Below are 23185 nucleotides of genomic sequence, written 5' to 3'. Positions count from 1 at the left end.
GGCCCTGCCTGGGGCTGGGTTATTGGAAGGATCCGATTTCATCTGACCATCCCAACTTATCCAGCAGAAAAGATGGGCTACAGGTGCCATCTGCTAGAGTCCTGCACTTGCTGGGTGCTAATTAGAAGGCCTTTTCTACCATGGCACTCCCTTTAGGGAATACCCACCTCAATCCCTGTTGATTTTCTGGAAGCCTCTCAAAACTTGTTATGCCATCAGGCCTGCGAACTGAGATGGTGGGTTGGCTCCATTGTTACCAACATCTGCTCTTACCCAGGGGTGGGATTTGACCTGTTTAGACCAGTTCGGGCGAACCAGTAGCTCCAAAGATCGGCTGGGAGCGAACCGGTTCGCTCCCATGAGCAAGTGGGCTTGCCTGCCCGTCCTGGTGCTTTACCTACCTTCTCAGCTGAGTCGTGCGGCACTCTGCCACACCTCAGCTGTTTTCCTTCCCAAGCAGCAATCCGGAAGGTAAGTATTCTCTGAACTGTGCATGCATGAACAGTACGTGCCCTGGTGTCTGCACTCAGGCAAATGGGTTGTTAAACTGGTAGGATCCCACCCCTGCTCTTACCCTGATATATGTTCTCTCTCAGCCTTCGGTTTTCTAAAAAAATAATAATAATATAGGTAGTCTTTGACTTACAACGGTTTGCTTACTGAGCGTTCAAAGTTACAACAGCCCTGAAAAAAGGGACTTATGGCCGTTTTTCGCACTTACGACCATCACAGCCTCCCCGTGGTCATTTGCTTTACCTTCGGGGTGCTTGACAACTGACTCACATTTATGACCGTTGCACTGTGAACCCCCTTTTGCGACCATCTGATGAGCCAAATCAATGGGGAAGCGAGTTTCACTTAACATCCGCGTTACTAATTTAACGACCGCAATGATTCGCTTAACAAACGTGGCAAGAAAAGCCTTAAAATGGGGCACAACTTACTTAGCAAATTTCTCACTTGGCAACATCAATTGTGGTCGTACGTTGAGGACTACCTTTAATAGTTTTTTAAAAATATATATATGCATCGCTTTTATCCGTGTTGTACATCACGCCTGAGTCACTTGTCTGTGAGATGGGCAGTTATATAAATTTGGCAAACAGTTTGGGGAAACGAAGCCCATAGTACAGCACATACCCTTAATATGTTTAGGCTCAGGAGGTTATGTACGACTCTTGGTAGATGAGCAGTAAGTATAAATGCAAACCATGAGGATTTGAGCTGATTTAGAAGCCTCCTGTCCAAGGGCTAATTGTATTTATTATCCATGAAACATGCAGAGGCCACCTGCACATTGAACTATAAAATAGCCAGTCCTATTACAGTTTGGCAGTTTATGACTTCATCTGCTATGCAAATTCAGGAAAGGGATTTAACTCTTGTCAATCAAGAAGGTGGAAAAAAATGTTGGGCAACTACCTTTGACCCCGCATCCGAAGTATCTCACATTCTACTACAGTGATCAGAGGTATGCTGCACTGAAACATGGAGGGTCTATTTTAGCCACCAATCGGGGGGGTGGGGGTGGGGGGGAAGAATAGCTATTAATTATATTCCCTCCCCCTATTTACAATTAATCCTTTGAGAGACCGGCTTAAAATAAAGCTGTCACCAATGTTTGTGGCAACACGCTTTGCAGGTTGTTTGCCTACTGTTACAAAACATTTGGCCTCCAGATAAAATGGGAATTTATTTTATTATGTAACTATATACAACAAAGAAGAAAAATCAACAAACGCCATTTACATTCGCTTCTAGGCGCAGACAGAATTTTTCATAGGTTAAAAAGCACAACAAAATTGACTTTTGCTTGACCAACTCCTGTCTGCTCACAGAAACATTTTAACTAATTCTCAAAATCCACTTGCCTTCCGTTGGTGGAAGGGTGTGCTCTGATGTGAAACTAACAGCAAAACCTTATATGTTCTTTTAACAACCCTCCCCCCAAATCAAGTGTCCTGAACAATTATGTACAAAAAAAATTGCCATATATAACATGTATGAAAAGTTCCATGTTGCACCCGTGTATAAAGTGTCTCTGTGCATTTTTGCCTCCCTGCATGATCACAAATTCTACATCCCAAACGATCCTTCATCAGCCGGGTTTTGCCCTGTTAACTTGATGGGCATCCAGTTTGGGTTCCTCCCACCCCATCCCTCCTCTTCCTTTCTCCAAATCCTACGGAGCCAGTTATTCTGCTTGCTTTCTCCTTGGAATCTCAAGTTCTTTCCTGGTTACTGTGTACCTGCAACAAAACAGGAGGGAAATGGGTGAAACCATTTGAAGACAAACCAACCATTCAAGATTTGAGCCGCGGCCAAACTTTCTCACGGTTAGGAAGAAGCAGGCAAGGGCCAAAACCCTTTTCTGGGGACGAAAAAACCCCAAGTTGCCAAGAAATGGGACACAATTGAATGGAAGAGAAAAAAAATACAGGCAATCCTCGATTTATGACCAAGTGGGGAAGCAGAATTTCCGTTGCTGAGAAAAGCAGCTGTTTAGATTGCAGATGAACAGAGTTGGAAGGGACCTTGTAGGTCATCTAGTCCAGGGATCTTCAACCTTGGCAACTTTAAGCTGGCTGGGGAATTCTGGGAGTTGAAGACGGGCAGGCTTAAAGTTGCCATGGTTGGAGACCCCTGATCTAGTCCAACCCTCCGCCCAAGGAGGAGACCCTACACCATTTTGACAGGTGGCAGTCCAGTCTCTTCTTGAAAGCTTCCAGTGATGAAGCTCCCACAACTTCTGAAGGCAAGCTACAGTATTCCATTGGTTGATTGTTCTCACTGTCAGAAAATTTCTCCTTATTTCCAGCTTGAATCACTCCTCCTTGATCAGTTTCCATCCATTATTCCTTGCCTGTGGCCTTTGGGTGCTTTGGAAAATAGGATGATCCCCTCCTCTCTGTGGCAGCCCCCCAAATAATGGAACATTGCTATCATGTTGATAAGATCACTGTTATGATACAGCCCAGTTTGATTACCTTTCTTGCCATGGTTGTTAAGGGTTAGTGAATCACTGCAGTTGTTAAGTGAATCAGACTGGCGTTAAGCAAATACCGCTTCCCTGTAATTGACTTTACCTGTCAGAAGCTGGCTAGGAAGGTTGCAAATGTGTGACACCCCCCCCCCCAGGGATGCTGCAATCATTGTAAGTACAACCTCTTGTAAATACATGACCGAAATATTTCAGCCCCATGGGAATGCCGCAACAGTCCTAAGTGCGAAGATAGTTCATGAATCACTTTTTTCAGCACCATCGTAAACTTCAAAGGGTCATTAAACGAATGGTTTGTAAGTCGAGCACGACATGCAACGCTACATTTTGAGCGCTCATCTCAAAAAGAAAAAACCTGGAAAAATATGATAAAAAGACTATATATCTGGTTTTACATATATTAACTGCAACCAGAATTGTATTTACACAACAATGGAAAAATGACAAGATTCCATCATATGACAATGTAATTAAGAAAATACTAGAATGTGCAGAAATGGACAGACTGACCCTTACTATTAAGGATAAAAAAGAAACTGGATATTTCTTGACATGGGATGTATTTTATCAATGGTTAGACAATAGAAACAAGTTAGAAAGGAGGAGATATAAACAGAGGAAGTGTTGACGTGGAGAGAATTTAATGATGAAGATGTTATGTATTATTGCAATTATATTACTATATTGTTATATTATTAATATTATTATTGTTACTATAACAACAAATATGTGGATTATGACTGTTCAAATAACTGTACCCAGATCACACAGTTTGATGGAAATGGAAAGTAATATAAGCAAAATGAATAAAACGTGAAAAAAATATATTAAGATTCTATCTCTCTGTAGAAGACTTAATATTTTCCGTTTGTTTCTTACCATCTGTTTGCCCAACTGGCTGTTCCTCTTCTGTTTCATCTTCCTCATTCAGTTCATCATCATCTTCATCTTTGGGGGGGAAAGGGAGGGGGGAATAATTTAGATCCACATTCCAGAACACCTCATGTAGTCTCATAACAGAGCTATAGAGCTGTCTTTTTAAGTATTTCAGGTGCTGAAATAACTCAACTGGTGTCTGTTAACTTTGTACCTCTTGTCACACCAAAGGTGTGTTAAGTTTGCTTATGCACTAGGATATTAGAAAGCGCCACTTTCATCATGGGAATCGGCAGGCATTAGCCCCAAGACAAGTACGGAAGGAAGTTAAACTGGAGACCAGCAAGGAATCTGCTCTCCATAATCCCCCACTATGAATGTTCTCATAGTATTTACTATTTGCTGAAGATTTATCTAGATTTGGCACTCCTCCCCATAATAATCTAATGTCAGTATTCGATGAAATATATTTGGCAACCGGGACACTAGGTATTATTAGGGTGTTGATATGCAAAAATAATAGCCTGGTGCGCAATGCTGCTTGCTGCAGTGATTTCCATATTATTACTTTTTTCCTTTTTATGACCCTGTCATCCCTTGCTTCAGGGTGGGACTGGGGCAACTAAGTGGAGCTGAGCATTTACTGACCAGATGCCCTTCCTGATACCTATCCGAAGTTTGCAGCAGATACTTTCTCTCTGCGCCCTGGTAGAGAAACACCTGTCACTAGGATTGAACTCTCAACCTTCCGAGTGGGAGGTGAGCATTTTCACCTCCAGGCCACCGCGCTGCTCATTTTCCATATTAATTATTACACCTTACATTTTCCTTGGTTTGAACGACGTAATGCTTAAGAGCTGCCTTTGCCACTTGGGCTGTCTTCAGTTGATTGATGCCATACTAGTTTCTCCATCAAGAGGAATGTATTTGATCAATCAGAAGACTTAGAAGAGCCGTGTTGCATTCAGAGATATTAGCAATATAAACTTCAGGTGACACTTCTTACATCCTGACTGGGCACCTCTGGGTGATCATACCCAGTGGTGGGATTCAGCCAGTTTGCACCAGTTCGGGAGAACCGGTTGTTAACTTTCTGAGCAGTTTGGTGAACTGGTTGCTGGAAGAAATCACTAGGGCAGAGAACTGGTTGTTAAATTATTTGAATCCCGCCACTGATCATACCTGCTTCGAAGTCGATGCTTCTCAAGGCTTCTGTGATACTTTCCAAATCTACAGTGAAGTAATCCATGTTTTCAAAGCCTGTTTCGATTTTCTCCAACTGGCCACCTTTTGATGCATCCACGATTCTGGAACACAGTTGAGAAAGGATGTTGCTTAAACAGGTTTAAATACAAAAGGGCTTCCGACAGCACTGGTAGTAGACATAAATATGGAACTAAAATAGCATTTGCTGACTTGGGAAGATAAATATGTTCTGAATCCCCTAATATTGGTGGGAGAGATGAGACGGTGGTTTCAGCTTTAGTCCATCCCCATAATATTGGCGTTGCCTTGTATCCTGCTGTCAGGCAATCCGCTATAGGTTTTGGGCTACCGTTCAAACAAACGGTGTGGTACTCTTTTAAGTAGAGATTGGGCAACCATTGGTTTGAAATGGCATAGGGCAGTGATGGCCAACCTTTTAGACACCGAGTGCATGCACACACATGCACAAACTGAAAGATGCCTTTGAGCATACAAATGCATGCATGTGTAGGCCTGCACATGTGCACGCATAGACATGCTTGAATGTGCACATGTGTGAACATGCGTGAATGCATGTGTGCGTGGACATGCAGGCATGTGCAGCAGAGACCCGATGACCAGCTTCCCGGCAGGAGGCTGGATATCCCAACCCTGGCAGCGCAGCAAGAGGTAAGATCTTTTTGTTTTACGAGCTTCTGTTTCGCCGTTTGCAGGAAACGTCACGGAGATCTCACTGGGTGTGCCAGCAGAGAGGGCTCTGGGTGCCACCTCTTGAACATGTGCCATAGGTTCACCATCATGGGTATAAGGTACAATATAATAGCAGAAGGGACCTTGGAGGTCTTCTAGTCCAACCCTCTGCCTAGGCAGGAAACCCTATATCATTTCAGACAAATGGTTATCCAACATCTTCTTAAAGACTTCCAGTGTTGGGGCATTCACAACTTCTGGAGGAAAGCTGTTCCACTGATTAATTGTTCTAACTGTCAGGAAGTTTCTCCTCAGTTCTAAGTTGCTTCTCTCCTTGATTAGTTTCCACCCATTGCTTCTTGTTCTGCCCTCAGGTGCCCTGGAGAATAGTTTGACTCCCTCCTGCTTGGTAGGTCTCCTGCTTGAGGAGAGGGCTGGACTATAAGACCCCCAAGATCCCTTCCAATTCTGTTATTCTATTCTAGGTCTTTCTACGATTATGGGACTCAAACCTGAGATTTTTGAAGGATGGCTGTCAATATTTTAGATAAATAAAATAAGCAAAAGAAATGGAAGGAAAGGAAGGGAGGGAGGCTGACCGAATACCCTTTCCCCTTTTTATAAATGAAGGTAGTCCTCAACTTACAGCCTCATTTGAGCACAAAATCTATGTTGCTAAGTGATACATTGGTTAAGTGAGTTTTGCCCCATTTTAGGACCTCTCTACCCTGAGTCACTAAGTGAATCGTGGCAGTGGTTAAGTTAGTAACACCATTGTTAAGTGAATCTGGCTTCCCCATTAACTTTATGAGAAGGTCACAAAAGCTGTTTACATGACTACGAGACACTGCAGCCGTCATAACTACGATTCACTTGTCAAGCATCTGAATTTTGATCCTGTGACCGTGGGGATTCTGCAATAGTCATGTCAAAAATGATCATGTCACCTTTTTTTCAGTGCCGTTATAACTTTGAACGGTCACTAAATCCATTGTTATAAGTTGAGGATTATCGGTAACTCTCTGTTAAACTTTCTGACATGAGTGGCATTAAGTGGTGGCCACACCCACCTCGGCCCTCAGAGGTCAAACGCAACCCTGATGCGGCTCTCAGTGAAATCGAGTTTGACACCCGTGAACTAGACATTTAAGCTAACAAACTAGTCCATCGACTAGTCAGCTTTAACGTAATTTAAATGTCACAGTGTTTACCCAACCACACAGTGTCCTTCCTGCCTGGATCCTCTCTCAACTTATTTGCTTAGGATTTACCGCTTGTTTACAAAAATGGCAGCTTAGAAATATATTTCCAGGACTTACGTTTTAATAAGTTGCTTGGCAGTCTGGAAGGAGAAAGAGAAAATAAGGTCAACAAGGGAATGAAAAAAATTCAGCTAAAATCAGTAGAATCATCTTGAGACTCCCGGAATTGATTGATTGGATAAAATTTTGAAGTATCAAGACTGACTTGAAGACACACACAGAAAATATTGAAGTGTAATTGTACAGCTGCATGGTGTTGTAATTAGAAACCTTTTATTTTGTATTCCATTTGGGGGTTATTCTAATTACAATGAAAAGCCAAGATCACAATCCACAAATTAAGCCAATAATACCCCATCCTTTATTTTAGGGCAGGCTGGGGAATTCTGGGAGTTGAAGTCCACAAGTCTTAAATGTGGACACCCCTATCTCAGGGTTCAAAGTAATTTTACATTCAGATCCTTTCTTATTTTATCTGCATGCCAACTCTTCATGAAGATTCAGATGAGTGATAGTAAATAGCAACAGTGTTGAGTTGCCAATATTTTTACTGTCATAAATTGGGTGGGCTCCTGCTCACGCGCATGATGCTTTTGTGCATGCGCAGAAGTGTCCGGGCAGGTGAGTGGAGCCTCCCGCCGCTACTACCGGTTCGCCCGATCCGGGCCGAACCGGGAGCCACGCACCTCTAAGTAGCACCACTAAGGTCAACCGGCTGTGAGGCCTGGGAGCCATCTTTTGCATTGGGCCTTCAGACCTTCCACATTTTCTACTATGGGAAATTGGGAGGGGGGATTATACAGAGAATGGGAGATATATAGTCTAAATAAAATTCCTTTCTCAGAGAGTCAAGGACCTCTTGCCCTGCACCTGGAGTGGTGTGACTGGGAGACCTCCCCAGTTGGGACAGTGCCTGATTGGATCATGTGATGGACATGTGGGTGCTGGGCAGGGGCTTGGGTGGGGAAAACCTGGAAACTTTCAGATTCGGGTTGTGCCAATATGACATCTCTAATAAAATGGAACTTTGAGGAACCTTAAGCCTCAGAGTCTTCTTTTGTTGGAGGTGTTACCTGGAACCGAGTCCCTTTGGGGAGAGGGGGCGGTATAAAAATCTAAATAAAAGTAAAGTAAAGTAAGGAACCCTGATACTGGCCAAGTTTCCTGGCTGATCCATGATATCAATCTCCTACTTAGATCTTCAGTTCTGGCTATCTTGGTCTGGGAATTTGGGATTTGAAAACCTACACAGCTGTCGATGAACGGATCTCGAACGTACAACATTTTCCCTCACCATGAGAAAAGCGGCTCCTCCTTCTTCCTCCATAGACTGAATGGCGCTCTCAATCAGCTTGCTGGATGTCTCCAGTTGCTCTTTATACTGTTGGATGAGGTTCTGCATGAACCCAGCCTTCTCCTCCTGCTCCTTGGAGATGCGCTGCAGAAGGTTCGTCCTCTTCTCCTCAAGGACAGCAATGAGAGCTTCAAACTTCTCGCACAAAGACTGCTTAGCCAACCGACTGTTCTCCTGTCACAGAGAGAGAAGAATGAGAGGAGAAGTTGAGTTGGTTCCTTCTGAACAAATCTCACTCAAGAAGCAACCATCTGGAACTCAGGCAAGAGCACAACGTTTTATTTGCACATGGGTAAAACCATCCCCTCTCCCCTCTTCCCCCCCCCCCCCGGGGCTGCCAGTCCATGGAGCCAGAAAGGCTGGGGTACCACCAGGTTAAAGGACAAATGGATGCATTTGCAACATTTTAAGCTTCGTCCATTTTAACTCTAGTGGTTTCCGCCATTTAGTGTGCTGTGCAATTTAGCCTAATTTCTAATTACTGTGTTTCCACGAAAATAAGACAGGGTCTTATTTTCTTTTGCCCCCCAAAATAAGCGCTTGGCCTTATTTTCGGGGAGGTCTTATTATTTTTGAGGTGCAGGAGGTGGCGAGCGTGGTCACCTCATGGCTGCTGCTGTGTTGCAATATTTTTTGGGAGGGCTTATTTTAGCTCATTCACTCAAAAAGCCTGATTGGGCTTATTATCCAGGGAGGTCTTATTTTCAGGGAAACAGGGTAGATTTAGAATTCTAATTAGAATGAGAAATTCCCACTGGATTAATTTTCTGATTTCTAACTAGAATTTAGAAATCAGAAAATTAGAAATCCGAACATAAATTCAATCATCAGATGAAGCAAATTATGCGAGCAGTCTCTCTGAGTCTGCATTGGGATTTTAGGTTACTAGGCAGACTATCGGCTCTTTCATCTAAATAAACCCGTGCCCAGATTTGGAAGTGGGGAGAAGAAAGCCACTAGGCTCCCTTTCCCACTCTCCTCAGGCAGCACCTGTCTTAACCCACCATCGCTCTGGGTTGGATTTCTCTTCCGCTACTCAGATTTCTAAAGGGTCAGCCATTTATCATATTCCTCACCTCTGTCGTTTTGCACAAGTCCTCCAGCTGGCTGATGATCGTCTGCACTCTGTCATTCCCTGCTACCAACATGGAGATGCAGTTGGTTAACTCAGTCTGTAAGAGAAAATAATAAAAAAGAAATAAAACGACTCTCTAAGCCTCCTTTTCTGAATCAATGGGTGTGCTAAGGTTCTTCTTGGTCAATTGTGAGAAAGAAGAATGGAAAAGAAACATCAGTGAGAAGTGCTACAACTCAAGACTGCAATATAATTATTCTCAAGACTGATTGTTTCCCTCTTTGCTCTCTTCTTTAATTATATTAGACTAGCCAATAACCCAGTGTTGCCCGGGTATTTATTTATAAGGGGGAAATATCCGGACCAAACGTAATTTCTAATGTTGGATTTTCCCGCTTACCAGAGGGAGCCCCCTTGTGGACTACTGTGAAGCCATTACCATGGCAACTCCACTGCGCTGTACAGTAGCATCCATTTTACGGCAGTACAGCAGAAGCCATTTTAAGGCAGAACAGGCTGTATCTTAACAGAACACTCCCCCGAGGAGTGTTAGGGGTGTCTTACCCCCACAGTATCCCCCGAGGAGTGTTAGGGGTGTCTTACCCCCACAGTATTTTTTTCCAGAGAATAAGTCATCTGTATACCAAGTTTGGTTGAAATTGCTTGAGGCGTTCCAGAGTTATGCTGGAACATATTCACTCACCCACACCCATTCAGATAGATGATAGATAGATAGATAGATAGATAGATAGATAGATAGATAGATAGATAGATAGATGATAGATAGATAGATAGATAGATAGATAGATAGATAGATAGATAGATAGATAGATAGATAGATAGATAGATGATAGATAGATAGATAGATAGGGAGGGGGAGGGAGGGAGGGAGGGAGGGAGGGAGAGAGAGGGAGATTACAGGGACTTTTTTCCCCTTTAATCTTTAATCATTTTGGGGTGGCTTTGAAAGATTGAGGAAAGTTTAATGGAGACCTGAACTCAGTTAACTGATTAAGCCCAGGGATAGATTATAAACCTTTCTCCTGCAAATATTAGCATAATATTTGTTAGGCTGAAATGTGGTTTTACGATGTGTCCATACGTATTTGGATGCCAAAGCCAACAAGCCTTTTGCACCAACTGGCTGAACGCGGCATCTGCCAGGGACTCTAAAATATTGTTTGAACCGGTTGTCTTGCTGCCAACCTACGGTGCGTAGTCTGATCTGGGTTGGTTTTACAAAGGGGTGCACTGAGGTGCTAAATCTGTTTTTCCTTTGGCTCTTTTGGAGTGAGAGGCATGAGCTTTCATCACAGACGCTGAATGACACCTTGAAAGTTCCATGCATGGACCCATATTCAAATGTTCTCCCAAATCTTTAGGACAAGAGGAATGGGAGATAGAATTTTTCTTTCCCTATTAAATTACAGGATGACAAAGACTCCATAACTGCTTTTCTCGTTTTTCACAACCTCTGCTGTGCCCTTGTGTGAAGGCACCAAGAATTCCAGATGGCTTTGACCACAGTTGAGTCTGCAGAAAATGGAGTAGTGATGGGTCTGTTTAATCTCTGGGGAAAGTGATGGGATAACTACTGTGTGGAGCCCATCAGAAGTTCAGAGAAAGATCACAGCTTCTCATGCACAATCTCTGGTTGCAGCTGCTTTCTGGGAGGGGAATGAATGTTCTGCCATGTCTCAACTCTTGTAGCTCCAAATATATCCTGCTGCTGATGGCTTGTCAACTGCAGTCATCTATGTATCCATATCAACTGCATTAGGGTCAGACACTATTCCTGAAAGACACAATGTGACGTGTCCAGAGGTCTCTAATTCACCTCTTAGCCCAAATGGGAGATGAACCTACTGGCCCAAGACTTCCTCTGCATACCACTGGAACTGAACCCCTCTAAGGTGAAGGAATGCGATCCTTTATTTTTTTGTCTCTGGGCATGTGGTCAAGTTGCAGGCATGAAATAGGAGGATATTCACTCCCACAGAGGCTGCTAAGTCTTAAGACTGCTCATAATTATGTCAGGAAGGTCTTTTTTTTTAATTTGTGCCTATCCAAAAAGGCGACACCATGAAAAGGCTTTGCATGCATTAAGTAATACAGGTGCACACTTAAAAACAATTGCTGTCATTTAAATGTCCCAAAGGTGCTTTTTTTCAAGAGGCAACTAGACTTTCTGGATTTTCTTTGAAGACGTTTTGCTTCTCATCCAAGAAGCTTCTTTGGCTCTGACTGGATGGTGGGGAAACGGGATTGGTGGGGAATGGGATTCCAGGCTGACCGACTTCGCATTCCGAGAGGAAGGAGAACTGCATTCTTGGAAGCCTCATTCATGAAAATAAAATTTTAACCACCATCCAGTCAGAGCTGAAGAAGCTTCTTGGATGAGAAGCGAAATGTCTTCAGAGAAAAAACAGAAAGTCCAAGTTCCCTCTTGAAAAAAGCACCTTGTTGGGACAACCATGGGCTGGATGACTGGGAATCTCCATAGATATCATTTAAATAGAAACCGGAGAGCCAGTTTGTCACCGGGGTTAAGGCACCAGGGAGAAACCAGAAGACTGTGAGTTCTAATCCTGAAATTTGGGTGTCCCCAAAATCCTCAGAGTAGGCAGATAAAATGTCACGATAAAACACCATGTGTCTTTTGAACATGCACCTAATGCCAGCAAAAGGATGGCGCTTACATTGTGATGCTCTGCCTGCCATCCTGCAATATTCAAGACTCTCTACCCCAACTCTGGCAGATGACCATAAATATCGGATTGAACGTTGGAGAGTGAAGATGTTTTATTACTTTGCCTGCAGTGAAACTTGGCTCATACCTTCTGTCCCTGAAAGACACTTTGCAGAGGCGCCACTTCACAATCTTTGTGTGCTCCGAAGACTTTGCACATCGAGCAGGTAGGAACCTCACAGGTCAAGCAATAGATGTTGATCTTTTCATCTTCGTGTTCCTTGCACATTGGGTGGTTTCCCTTCTTGAGGGGACGGCTGTTGAAGACAGGAAGAAAATTGAAGCGTCCAGATCAGAACATCTCCATAGTTAATGTCACCTTGGATAATTCTGTAACAAGGTGGGGAGCATATAAATTTAACAAATAAATAAATGTTTGAGTAGACGTGGGAAAACAGAGCGAAATTCACACTTGTCTCCAAAACTCTCTGGGACTAGTTATTATTGAGACAGTCACTGTATCTTTTTCATTTGACATTTCATGATGATTGTGTCCCACTATTTACAGCCACTGATCTGCTGGTTTGAAAATATTTTAAACTTGCTTTAGATATTTTGTTTTCTCTTATGTAAAAAAACTTGATGGCACAAGGATTGCATGGCCTGTGGTTAATGCAAATATGGCAGAATACAGTAAAATAAGAGTTTACATCAGTGGTGGGATTCAAAAAAAATTACTACTGGTTCTGTGGACATAGCTTGTTGGGTGTGACATCACGGGCATGGCAGGGGAAGGGTACTTCAAAATCTCCATTCCCTCCCGATCTGCTGGGAGGCAGAGAATAGATGGGGGGCGGGGCCAGCCAGAGGTGGTATTTACCGGTTCTCTGAACTACTCAAAATTTCCGCTACCGGTTCTCCAGAACTGGTCAGAACCTGCTGAATACCACCTCTGGTTTATATAAATAATCTATTTCACATGGGTGTGTAAAACGTGGAGGAAGAGACAGAGGATCAGGTTGGCTCTACAGTTATTCAAATGACAGATTATGATGCCCTTGAAACAGTAGAGACAATCCGATGAAATGCACACATCATTGAAATTATTTTCAATGGAAGATAATATTGGGTTGAAGATATAGCCTTAGGTGATCTCTGAACCTGGTTGTTTGCTTGCAGAAGTTCCTTGCTTACTGACTGGGGAATTCTGGGAGTTAAAGTCCATCCATCTTAAGTTGCCAAGGTTGAGAAGCATTGCTATAGACTCAAAGCATGTTGGTTGGCAAATTCTGGGAGCTGAGGTCCACGCAGCTTAAAGTAAACATCAGCCTGATGATGTTACCTAGCTGGGTAATGAAATGTCTCCAGGCAAGCAACCAGAGCGTGGAGAGCAGCAAGGACCCCATAGAAGTGATTTTCCTAGTGAATTGGACCCCTTATCTATTAAAGAGGCAGGGACTGATGTATCATTGCGCTTGGCTACTTCACATTCCATCAATCTCTAGGGATTATTGGCACCAGAAATATTTCTCACTAAGGGCAAGTATTTCCTAGCTCTTTCTTCTCATTTTATTTATTTATTTATTTATTATTAGCGTTTATATACCGCCCCCTCTCCCGAAAGGGACTCCATTCCTACAGGGTAAGTTTAACAGTGGATTTAGTAAATCAAGTCGAAAATGTGGGCTTGTTGCTGATCCTTCCTTTGCACAGCAGAGTGTAGATAGTTTTCTGTCTAATATTAACCTCTCTGGGAAGTTATGTTTAGATCTTACTTCCACTTCTGTCCAAATGGAGAGCCATTTATTCTGAGAACAGGTTTCCTTTCTTTGGAGGAGGATTTATGATAGCAAAGTATCAGCACCACAGCACTTCTGCAGTTCTGCTCCTATATTCAGATCCCTTTGCTAATCCACCCAAATTTCTTGACCTTTCATGGACATGGACTACTAGTCAGTTGGTGGGAGTTTCCTTTATAGGTTTTTTTTTTTAAAAAAAACACCATGATAGTTGTGTTTCTTATTATGACTTAAAGCAGCACTAATTCCTAGTTCTACACATGGTGGATGTGAGTCTGAATATATATGAAAGAAGGAAAGAATAAATGAATGAATGAAAGTAACCTAGATCTGACCCAAGGTCCATGTAGGTGCTGTTCTGAAAAGAGTCAGCCTGGATTTTTCAATTGGATTAAGCTGCTGTGCTAAGATGGGTTTTATTTTTTGTAAGGTAAAGGTTCCCCTCACATGTATGTGCTAGTCGTTCCCGACTCTAGCGAGTGGTGCTCATCTCTGTTTCTAAGCCGAAGAGCCAGCGCTGTCCGAAAATGTCTCCGTAGTCATGTGTCCGGCATGACTAAACGTCGAAGGTGCACGGAACGCTGATCCCTTCCCACCAAAGGGGGTTCCTATTTTTCCACTTGCATTTTTACGTGCTTTCGAACTGCTAGGTTGGCAGAAGCTGGGACAAGTAACGGGAGCTCACTCCATTACGTGGTGCTAGGGGTTTGAACCGCTGAACTGCCAACCTTTCTGATCGACAGGCTCAGCGTCTTAGCCACTGATGCCTTTTTGTCCTTCCCAGTCTATTGTAAATTTCTTGTTAATCCAATTAGATTCACAAGACAATTAGATGACAGATTTTGTCCTGGCGTGAGCGAGGCAAGCCCCAAGGATGAATCAGCCTTTTGGTTCCCTAAAGTCCCTCCTTCCTTCAGCTATGAAATCTGAACTGCAGAAATTCAGAGGACCACTTTGCTGCCATTTGTTGGTTGTCTGGATTGTTGTGGCGCATGGTAGCGCATATCTTCCTTTAATGCAGGGAAGGATGGAAAGAAAGAAAGAAAGGAAGGAAGGAAGGAAGGAAGGAAGGAAGGAAAGAAGGAAGAAAGAAAGAAAGAAAGAAAGAAAGAAAGAAAGAAAGAAAGAAAGAAAGAAAGAGGGCCACCAGCAGCATGATGTCAATTGAGAAAGTCCACAAGTGAAGGTTCAGTTAAGCTAATAGATTCCTATATTCTGTGCACAAGAATCTTCTCAACAGCATCCGCTTAGCGTTAGATAAGGGTCACTGGAACTCAAGGAGGGTTGGACTTAGTTCGCTTGTGACTACATAAGGATTCTAGGCTGATCCCTCTTTTCATCCCACCCCCAGGTTTTGCCACTCCTTCTCCCATTCAAGGTGGATGGACTCAATTACAGGTAGTTCTTGACTTAGGATCACAACTGGGAGCAGAATTACTATTGTTAAGAGAGTCAAAGCCAATTTTACAACTTTTTTTTTTTGCTACGGTTGTTAAGCAAACCATTGCAATTGTTAAGTGAATCACATATGTGTTTTTTAATCCTGTACACCGCCCTGAGTCCTTTGGGAGAAGGGTGGCATATAAATCCAATAAAACAAACAAACAAACAAACATGGTCATTAAGAGAATTCAGCTCTCTCCCCCCCCCCCCGCTCTTAATTTTGCTTGTCAGAAGTCAGTTGGGAAGATTGCAAATGGTGATCACATGACCCAAGGATGTTGCAACCATACTAAATATATGCCAGTTACAAAACACCTGCATTTTGATCACATGACTATGGGGAATGTGCGCCAGTCATTAGCGTGTAAGTCATAGAACTGAATAAAATTTATGTGGTTGGTAAAAGTCACAATAACTTGACGGTACTTTGTCATTCATCCACCGTTCTCTAACTCTGTGATGGGAAACCTATGGCACGCATGCCCACAAGAGCCCTCTCTGTGGGCATGCAAGCCATAGCTCCAGCTCAACTCCACCACGCATGCGCATGCGCATGCGCCTCCCGTCGGCCAGCTGATTTTTGGGTGCCGCACATGTGGGAGATGCGCATGCATGCATGGGGGTGGGTGGGTCATGCTTGCATACGCGGGGAGAGCGCTGGCGGTGTGGCATCCCCCCCATGCCCCAAATTTGGTTCCAGGAGGCTTCAGGGAGGCCTGCAATGCCCAAAATAGGCCCCCGGGGTGGTGGTGTGCCATCCCCCCCCCTCTGCACTCCATTTTTGGTCCCAGGAGGCTTCAGGGAGGCCGACTAGGCCCAAAACAGGGCGGGAAGTTGTCACACGTGGATGCCTGGGGGAAGCGGGGGACAGTGTTGGGGATACATGGGGGGGTGTTGCAGGCGCATTGAATTGCAAGGAGAAAAAGTTAGCCATCCCTGCTCTACTCTAGTTGATGTTTTGTCTGGAAATGGTTGTTAAGAAATTATTGGAAGATACTAAGACCTGATTGCTTTCAAGGGAGAATTCCTTTTCCAAGATGTAATAAAGCAGAATTCATACCAACCTTGAATATTCTTGTTTATAGATATCGATGATATTCTCTACCAGCAGATTCCTCTGGAGGCCGTAGACTCCATGGCGGTCCAAGATGACTTCGTGTCGGCAAGAGGGACACTTAAACCGTCCTCCAGATATGGTGGTTCCTCGGCTTGTTTGCCAGTATGGATTTGAAGCCTAGAAATGCCATCAACCATGTTAATCCAAACGTTAGGGATTCCCCCGCCCCCCCACCAAATTAAACAAACTACACATTTATTTTCCAAATCTTGCACCCTCCAGAAATAATGTAATTCAGCTCGTTTCAATCCTATTCATTTCAAACTCAGCACACCAGGAAGGACCTAGGTGGGGAAAGCCTAAACAAATTCAAAATAATCTGATTTCTTCCATTCCTCCTCCCCACCTTTAAAAATATTCCGTTTGATAAAATGGAACATTTCCTATTCATGCTTTGCTCATAAAATAGTGTCACTGGCCACTGCCAATAAATGAGATAATTGCTTCAACTGGAATCTATTTTGGGCACAAATTGCAGTGATACTATTTGTTAGAGCTGGACATTGGCCGGGAGAACTCAATTTCAATTTGCTAAGTCGTTTAATCTAATCTGGTTTCATTACTTTATGCGCCAATTTTTATGCGAAATATTAGGCACCTGAATCCTAGAAAACTATTAGCATTTGTAGCTAGATATAGACTTTATTTCTTATAATTAAAACATAAGAATAAGGTTTGCTGGTTCATCTCAGTTTTTTAAGGACTCAAGTTCATCAATGCTTGAATGAATGCTCATGAAGTCACCCAAGAAAACATGGTTATCCTGAATTATTGATTTTCTTGCACATCTTTCCTAGAACTTTAATTAGACGTTAGACTTGGAAGAATCACGCACATTGTCTTTATGGATTACATAAAGAATAATATGAATAAGGCAAATTGTTCATTAGAACATAAGCAATGGCTCATCTAGTCCAGCGGTCTGTTCTCCAAGGACAACCAACTGCACAAGGAAGTCTCTCAGTTGTTGGCCTTCAGAAGCAGTTACACTTCTACCATACCAAGGCTAATAACGGCAGAGCCCCGCGATTTTCATCAACTGGTCCAACCCTTTCTTGAAGCCAGCCAAAATTCATGTACTAATATATTCTTATAGAAGCAAATATAAAAAAACCCACTATATTTTGAAGAGGACCTATCCCAAAGCAATGCTTAGTAGGTATGCTTGGCGAGCATGGGATGTTGTCTGGTTTATTGGAAAATAGGATATTAACCCAGAAAAATGGGAACGGGAATAGATGAAGGGATGTAAGATTGTCTAGGCTCTAGAATATATCCTTCCTCGTTGCAGGACCCATTAGTCCTGGATATACTAATTATAGGATCAATCCATTTCCACCTTTATTTGTGTAATCCTAGATCAGGGGTGTCCAAACTTGGCAACTTTAAGACTTGTGGACTTCAACTCCTGTCCTAGATGCTTTCACAATGTTCTATGGCAGTGGTTTCTTATGTTATATGAAGAAATAATTGGAGGGACGTTGGAACCAGCGGAAACCAACGGGTGGAAAGAAGATGTTTCACCTAATCCATTGTCCACCTAATCTTATGCAGCTTTAGTGATTCAGTTAGGCAATCTTCGGTAACAATGGGTTGCTTGTTGTATGCAATTGAACCTAGAATTCATATTTGAATGATAGTAACTTTCAGCTTCCATGTTGCTAATGTTGGTATTGTCAAGGATTTGGTCATGGTTTTGAGGGAAATGTAATTATAATACAGAGAAATATTGCGTCGGTTTCTAAAACATTTATATCAGTAAGAATTTTTTCAGATTAACCAAGGCTTGATCCATTGGTTGCGAGAGGAATTGACCAATCCACTCGTCATCTGAGCCTTACAACATAGATTGAGAGAGAGTGATTGGCCCAAGGTGACCCAGCTGGCTTTCATGCCTAAGGAGGAACTAGAACTCATTGACCCCTAGTTTCTAATCTGGTACTTTAAGCACTAGACCAGGGGTGAGCCGCATGTGGCTCTAGAGCCGCATGTGGCTCTTTCATCCCTCTGCTGCGGCTCCCTGTTGCTCAAACTATGACAACCTGCCAATGTGCGACACCCGCTGGCACGTGATTTATTGAGCTTTTCAACCGCTGGTAGCCAACCATGGTTAAATCCAAGAAAAGAAAAGTTTTAGAAGAAAACAGAATGTTTAATTTTCTTTTCTGTGGGAAACAGGTCCAAATGGCTCTTTGAGTGTTTAAGGTTGCCGACCCCTGCAGTAGACCAAACGTGACTCTCAAAGAGGGAACTATATGATCGGGTCCATTTTTATGTTGGGATTGGCAGTTATCAGAATCCTTTGAACCCAGGCTACGAATCAACCTCATTGGCCCTAGCCCTCCTTAAATGTAATGGGATATATAGCTTCCAAGAATTTCCAATCACCATGTGACATGATGATTTCAGATTCTAGGATTGAAATCCCAACACATCTAGAGAGCTTTAACTTGTGAATACTGGCAAAAAAGTATTCAGTAAACCATCATTTGGATCGCCAACATGATCGCCAACGTCCAATGATGGATATGGTGCAAGAATCATCATCATCATCATCATTAAATTAAAAAATAATCCTTCATCCGCTTAAGGATATTAATTCCACCATTTAAAAATAAATAAATCAAACAAAGCCACACATGCATTTATCCTTGATACACCCCCTTTTTTTTTTACAAAATGGAAATGATACATATGTAAGAAGCCATAGAGTGAGAAGGAAATAAAGCTACTTTCTCCAGCCAAGTGCCCTACAGATGTGTTGTGACTACAGCTCCTGTTGACCATACCAACACATCTGAGGATCTCCGGGATGAGAGTACACTTAAAAACAACCCATTGTTTCACCAGGCAGGTATCTCTCTCCTCTCCCTCTTTGCCTGCAAGCCAATGAGATATTTGGGAAACTATATTCAGATTCTCCTCAGCTTCTTGGCTTTGTCTCTCGCCCTTCCATTTTGTGTTGCCTTGGAGGTTTGACAATAACAATCAACAAGTCAGGAAGGCAATGTCAGAAGTGGAACAGGCCCCCAGAGGACCAGAGCTGAGCTCATATCAGCTACTACTTAGCCAAAGCCTTTTGAAGATGTGAACATTATCTGAGGAATGATTCCAAGATGGCCTCCAAGACTTGAAAGTGGAGATAGAAATGGATTTTAGTGGATAATGCATGCAGCTTCTAAGGCACCAGAGAGCCTTTAAAAAGCACCAGTGAGAAAACATTTTACAGCTAGAACAAGTTCATTACATTTAACATAACCATAAATAGAAGCTTATTATATTTATATCCTTGCTATTTTCTTATTAAAGGTTGCCCAGCGATGGATAATGAATCTTTCAAACGTAGCGGAGATTGTTACACATTCACTGTCTGCCATTTAATCTTTTTTTCAGATGACGGAAATGCATTTCCCTAGGTTCTTTATTTTAAAATTTAATCCATGTCCAATTTAAAACAAAAGATTCCTAAGTAAGGAGAGTTTGTCTAACCTTGAAGCTGCCCTGGATGACTGAGAGCTAAGCAAGCACATAGTCTACTTCTTATATTTGCATTTCAATTGCAAGACTCATATGGATTCTATTCTATTCTATTCTATTCTATTCTATTCTATTCTATTCTATTCTATTCTGTTCTGTTCTGTTCTGTTCTGTTCTGTTCTGTTCTGTTCCGTTTCTATTCTATTCTATTCCATCCACAGAAATCAGCTGAATCTCAAAGTCTTCCTATGTAGCTACTGAGTAAACACATACAAAATTTGCTGAAATGTGGATGCATACTGACCTGAAAAATGTCATTAGCACATTTCCTGCAGAGGTTATGCTGGCAAGGTAGGATGACCACAGGCTTGGAGAACATCTCTAGGCAAATAGGGCAGATCAGCTGCTTTTCCAGATTCTCCATAGGGTTGTTGTCCTGGAAGATGCTCGATTGATAATCCATTGTTCAATTCAGCACTTTAATATCCTTCGATGCTGGAATCACTCAACTTAGGGCTCTCTTCGGAGAGACAAGTTCAACGTTTTAGAACTGAGCCTTGCTGGGTTGACTTTCAAACTAAGTCACTGGGTTTTCTGCCGTTTGTCTGCCTCTTGTCTATTTATAATTTATCTGAGAGTCACATGTGTTTGGCCGGCAGGGTAATTTGAGAGGAGGGTCGTGTTTCCAAAAGACTGACACAGTGTCACATGGAAGGGGGGGGGATGTGCAGTTGTCTCTCTGGTTGGACTCCTGTAAACAAGGCTGAGGGACGATATGTTCGAAAGCAGGGGAGCAGATTTCCAGGGATGTTGTATTATTTATCTCTTTTGCCTCCCTTGTGTGTTTTCCCACAAAGAAATTCGAGCTGTGTTTGTGCAAACTGGTCACCCTTTTCAGGGAACTAAACAAACAACACAAGCCTGACCGCTCTTTAAACGAGGGGGTTAAACTCAAACCATTCAACAATTTTTATTGCCTATGGTCAGGCCTAGTTCCAAGGAATGACTTAACCTAGCCATGTTGCTCATCATCTCCAGTTGCACTCATCTAATTCTCTTTTTTGCAAGGTAGAATAGACAGAGAAACATGACCAGACCCAGCTAATTCGATTGTATTTATTTTATTGTAAGGCTATGCTACACGAACAGAATTTTGCAAGCCTATATACAGGCATGGGGACGTGGTGGCTCAGTGGCTAAGACGCTGAGCTTGTAGATCATAAAGGTTGGCAGTTCGGCGGTTTGAATCCCTAGCGTAGCGGAGTGAGCTCCCGTTACTTGTCCCAGCTTCTGCCAATGTAGCAGTTCGAAAGCATGTAAAAATGCAAGTAGAAAAATAGGCACCACCTTTGGTGGGAAGGTAACAATGTTCCATGGGCCTTCGGCATTTAATCATGCCAGCCACATGACCACGGAGACGTCTTCGGACAGTGCTGGCTCTTCAGCTTTGAAACAGAGATGAGCACTGCCCCTTAGAGTTGGGAACAAATAGGACATATGTGCGAGGGGAACCTTTATCTTTACCTATATACAAATAGTCCTCGATTTACAACAGTTCGTTTATCAACCATTTGAAGTTACAATGCACTGAAAAAAGTGACTTATGACTGTTTTTCATACTTACAGCCAGTGACGTGCGGTGAGGTTTATGGCTGGTGAGGCTGGTGACATCATCAGCGTGAGCCGCGGTCCCCTTCATGTTGACTCAGGAAGGAGGGGAATGGGACCCCTCCTTCCTGACTCCTGAGTCAACATGAAGGGGACCGTGGTCCCCTTCATGTTGACTTAGGAAGGTGGGGAATGGGACGTGCGCAGGAGGGAGGCTGAGGCTAGAGGAGCCTCCTGCACACGTGGTCCCATTCCCCTCCTTCCTGACTCCTGAGTCAACATGAAGGGGACCACGGAGCGCTCCCATTCCCGACCACGTGTGCAGAAGGCTCCTTAGCTCCTTTCCCCTTTTTTTAAAATTTTCAGGATGAGAGAGGTGAGGCTCTGCCTCCCCTGCCTCCCCTGACCGCACGTCCCTGCTTACAGCATCCCCATGGTCACCTGATCAAAATTCAGATGCTGGGCAACTGGTTCATATTTATGACAGTTGCAGTATCCCAGAGTTACGTGGTCATCTTTTTCGACTTTCGGACAAGCAAAGTCAGTGGGGAAGCCAGATTCACTTAAACAACCATGTTACTAATTGAACAACTGCAGTGATTCACTTAACAACTGGGGCGAGAAAGGTCGTAAAAGGCGACAAAATTCACTGAACAGGTTTTACACTTAGCAACAGAAATTTTGCGCTCAGTTGTGGTCATAAGTTGAGACTATCTATAGGACAAATTTCCAATGCCCCTTTTAGAGCCCGAGAAGATAGGGAGCTTCCTTTCTCTGTCCATTAAGCAGCTGCAGGCTATGCCATCTCTTATCTGATCATTCCCTAGGAGTGTCTCTTCTTCTTATCTCCAAAGGACATTACAACCTACTATTACAATTTTTTTGTAATTGCACATCGAGCTGTAAAACTTGCTTAGGTTCAGAATATTACTACTGTTGTGAACTTGGAATTAACCAAATTGTTAGAAGTTGCAAAATCCTTAAAACAATCATCACTTTCATTAGTTTAAAGCCACCATCCTGGCTTCCACCAATAACTATTCCAATATTTATTTATTTATAAAATGTATAGCCAGCCGCTCACAATCATAAATAAAAACTGTGCAAGGATAAAAGCGTAGATAAAATACTATCCACACAGCCAAATACAGCAATTAAAAGATGGGGAGAGCGGGAGCAAGATTGGGGTGGGGGTGGTAGGTGGAATTTGATGTTAATCAATCAACCAGCTATAAAAAGTTTTACCATGTTTCTTCCACTAATGAGAGAGAGAGAAGCAACTTAGAACTGAGGAGAAATTTCATGACAGTTAGAACAATTAATCAGTGGAACAGCTTGCCTCCAGAAATTGTGAATGCCCCAACACTAGAAGTCTTTAAGAAGATGCTGGATAGCCATTGGTCTGAAACGGTATAGGTTTCCTGCCTAGGCAGGGGGTTGAACTAGAAGACTTTCAAGGTCCCTTCTAAGTCTGTTATTCTATTCTATTCTATTCTATTCTATTCTATTCTATTCTATTCTATTCTATTCTATTCTATTCTATTCTATTCTATTCTATTTTTCCAGTTCCTGTTCCTGTCCATTCCTA

The 23185-nt window shown here is 42.8% G+C and overlaps 1 protein-coding gene across 1 annotated transcript; it reads right to left on the bottom strand.

The window, feature by feature from the left end:
- Positions 1-1674: 1674 nt before the first annotated feature.
- On the bottom strand, positions 1675-20570 carry TRIM63 (tripartite motif containing 63). The gene is made up of 9 exons (XM_081961979.1): positions 20294-20570; positions 16460-16629; positions 12302-12470; positions 9466-9561; positions 8330-8563; positions 7093-7115; positions 5060-5184; positions 3881-3949; positions 1675-2249 (listed from the first exon to the last, which is right to left on the bottom strand). The coding sequence occupies exons 1-9, from the start codon at positions 20450-20452 to the stop codon at positions 2239-2241; spliced, it is 1056 nt and encodes a 351-aa protein (XP_081818105.1). The 5' UTR covers positions 20453-20570; the 3' UTR covers positions 1675-2238.
- Positions 20571-23185: the final 2615 nt, after the last annotated feature.

Source organism: Natrix helvetica (assembly GCF_964273705.1).
Source record: "Natrix helvetica genome assembly, chromosome: 9".
NCBI lineage: Eukaryota > Metazoa > Chordata > Lepidosauria > Squamata > Natricidae > Natrix > Natrix helvetica.
This window is presented reverse-complemented; position numbering and strand designations above follow the sequence as displayed.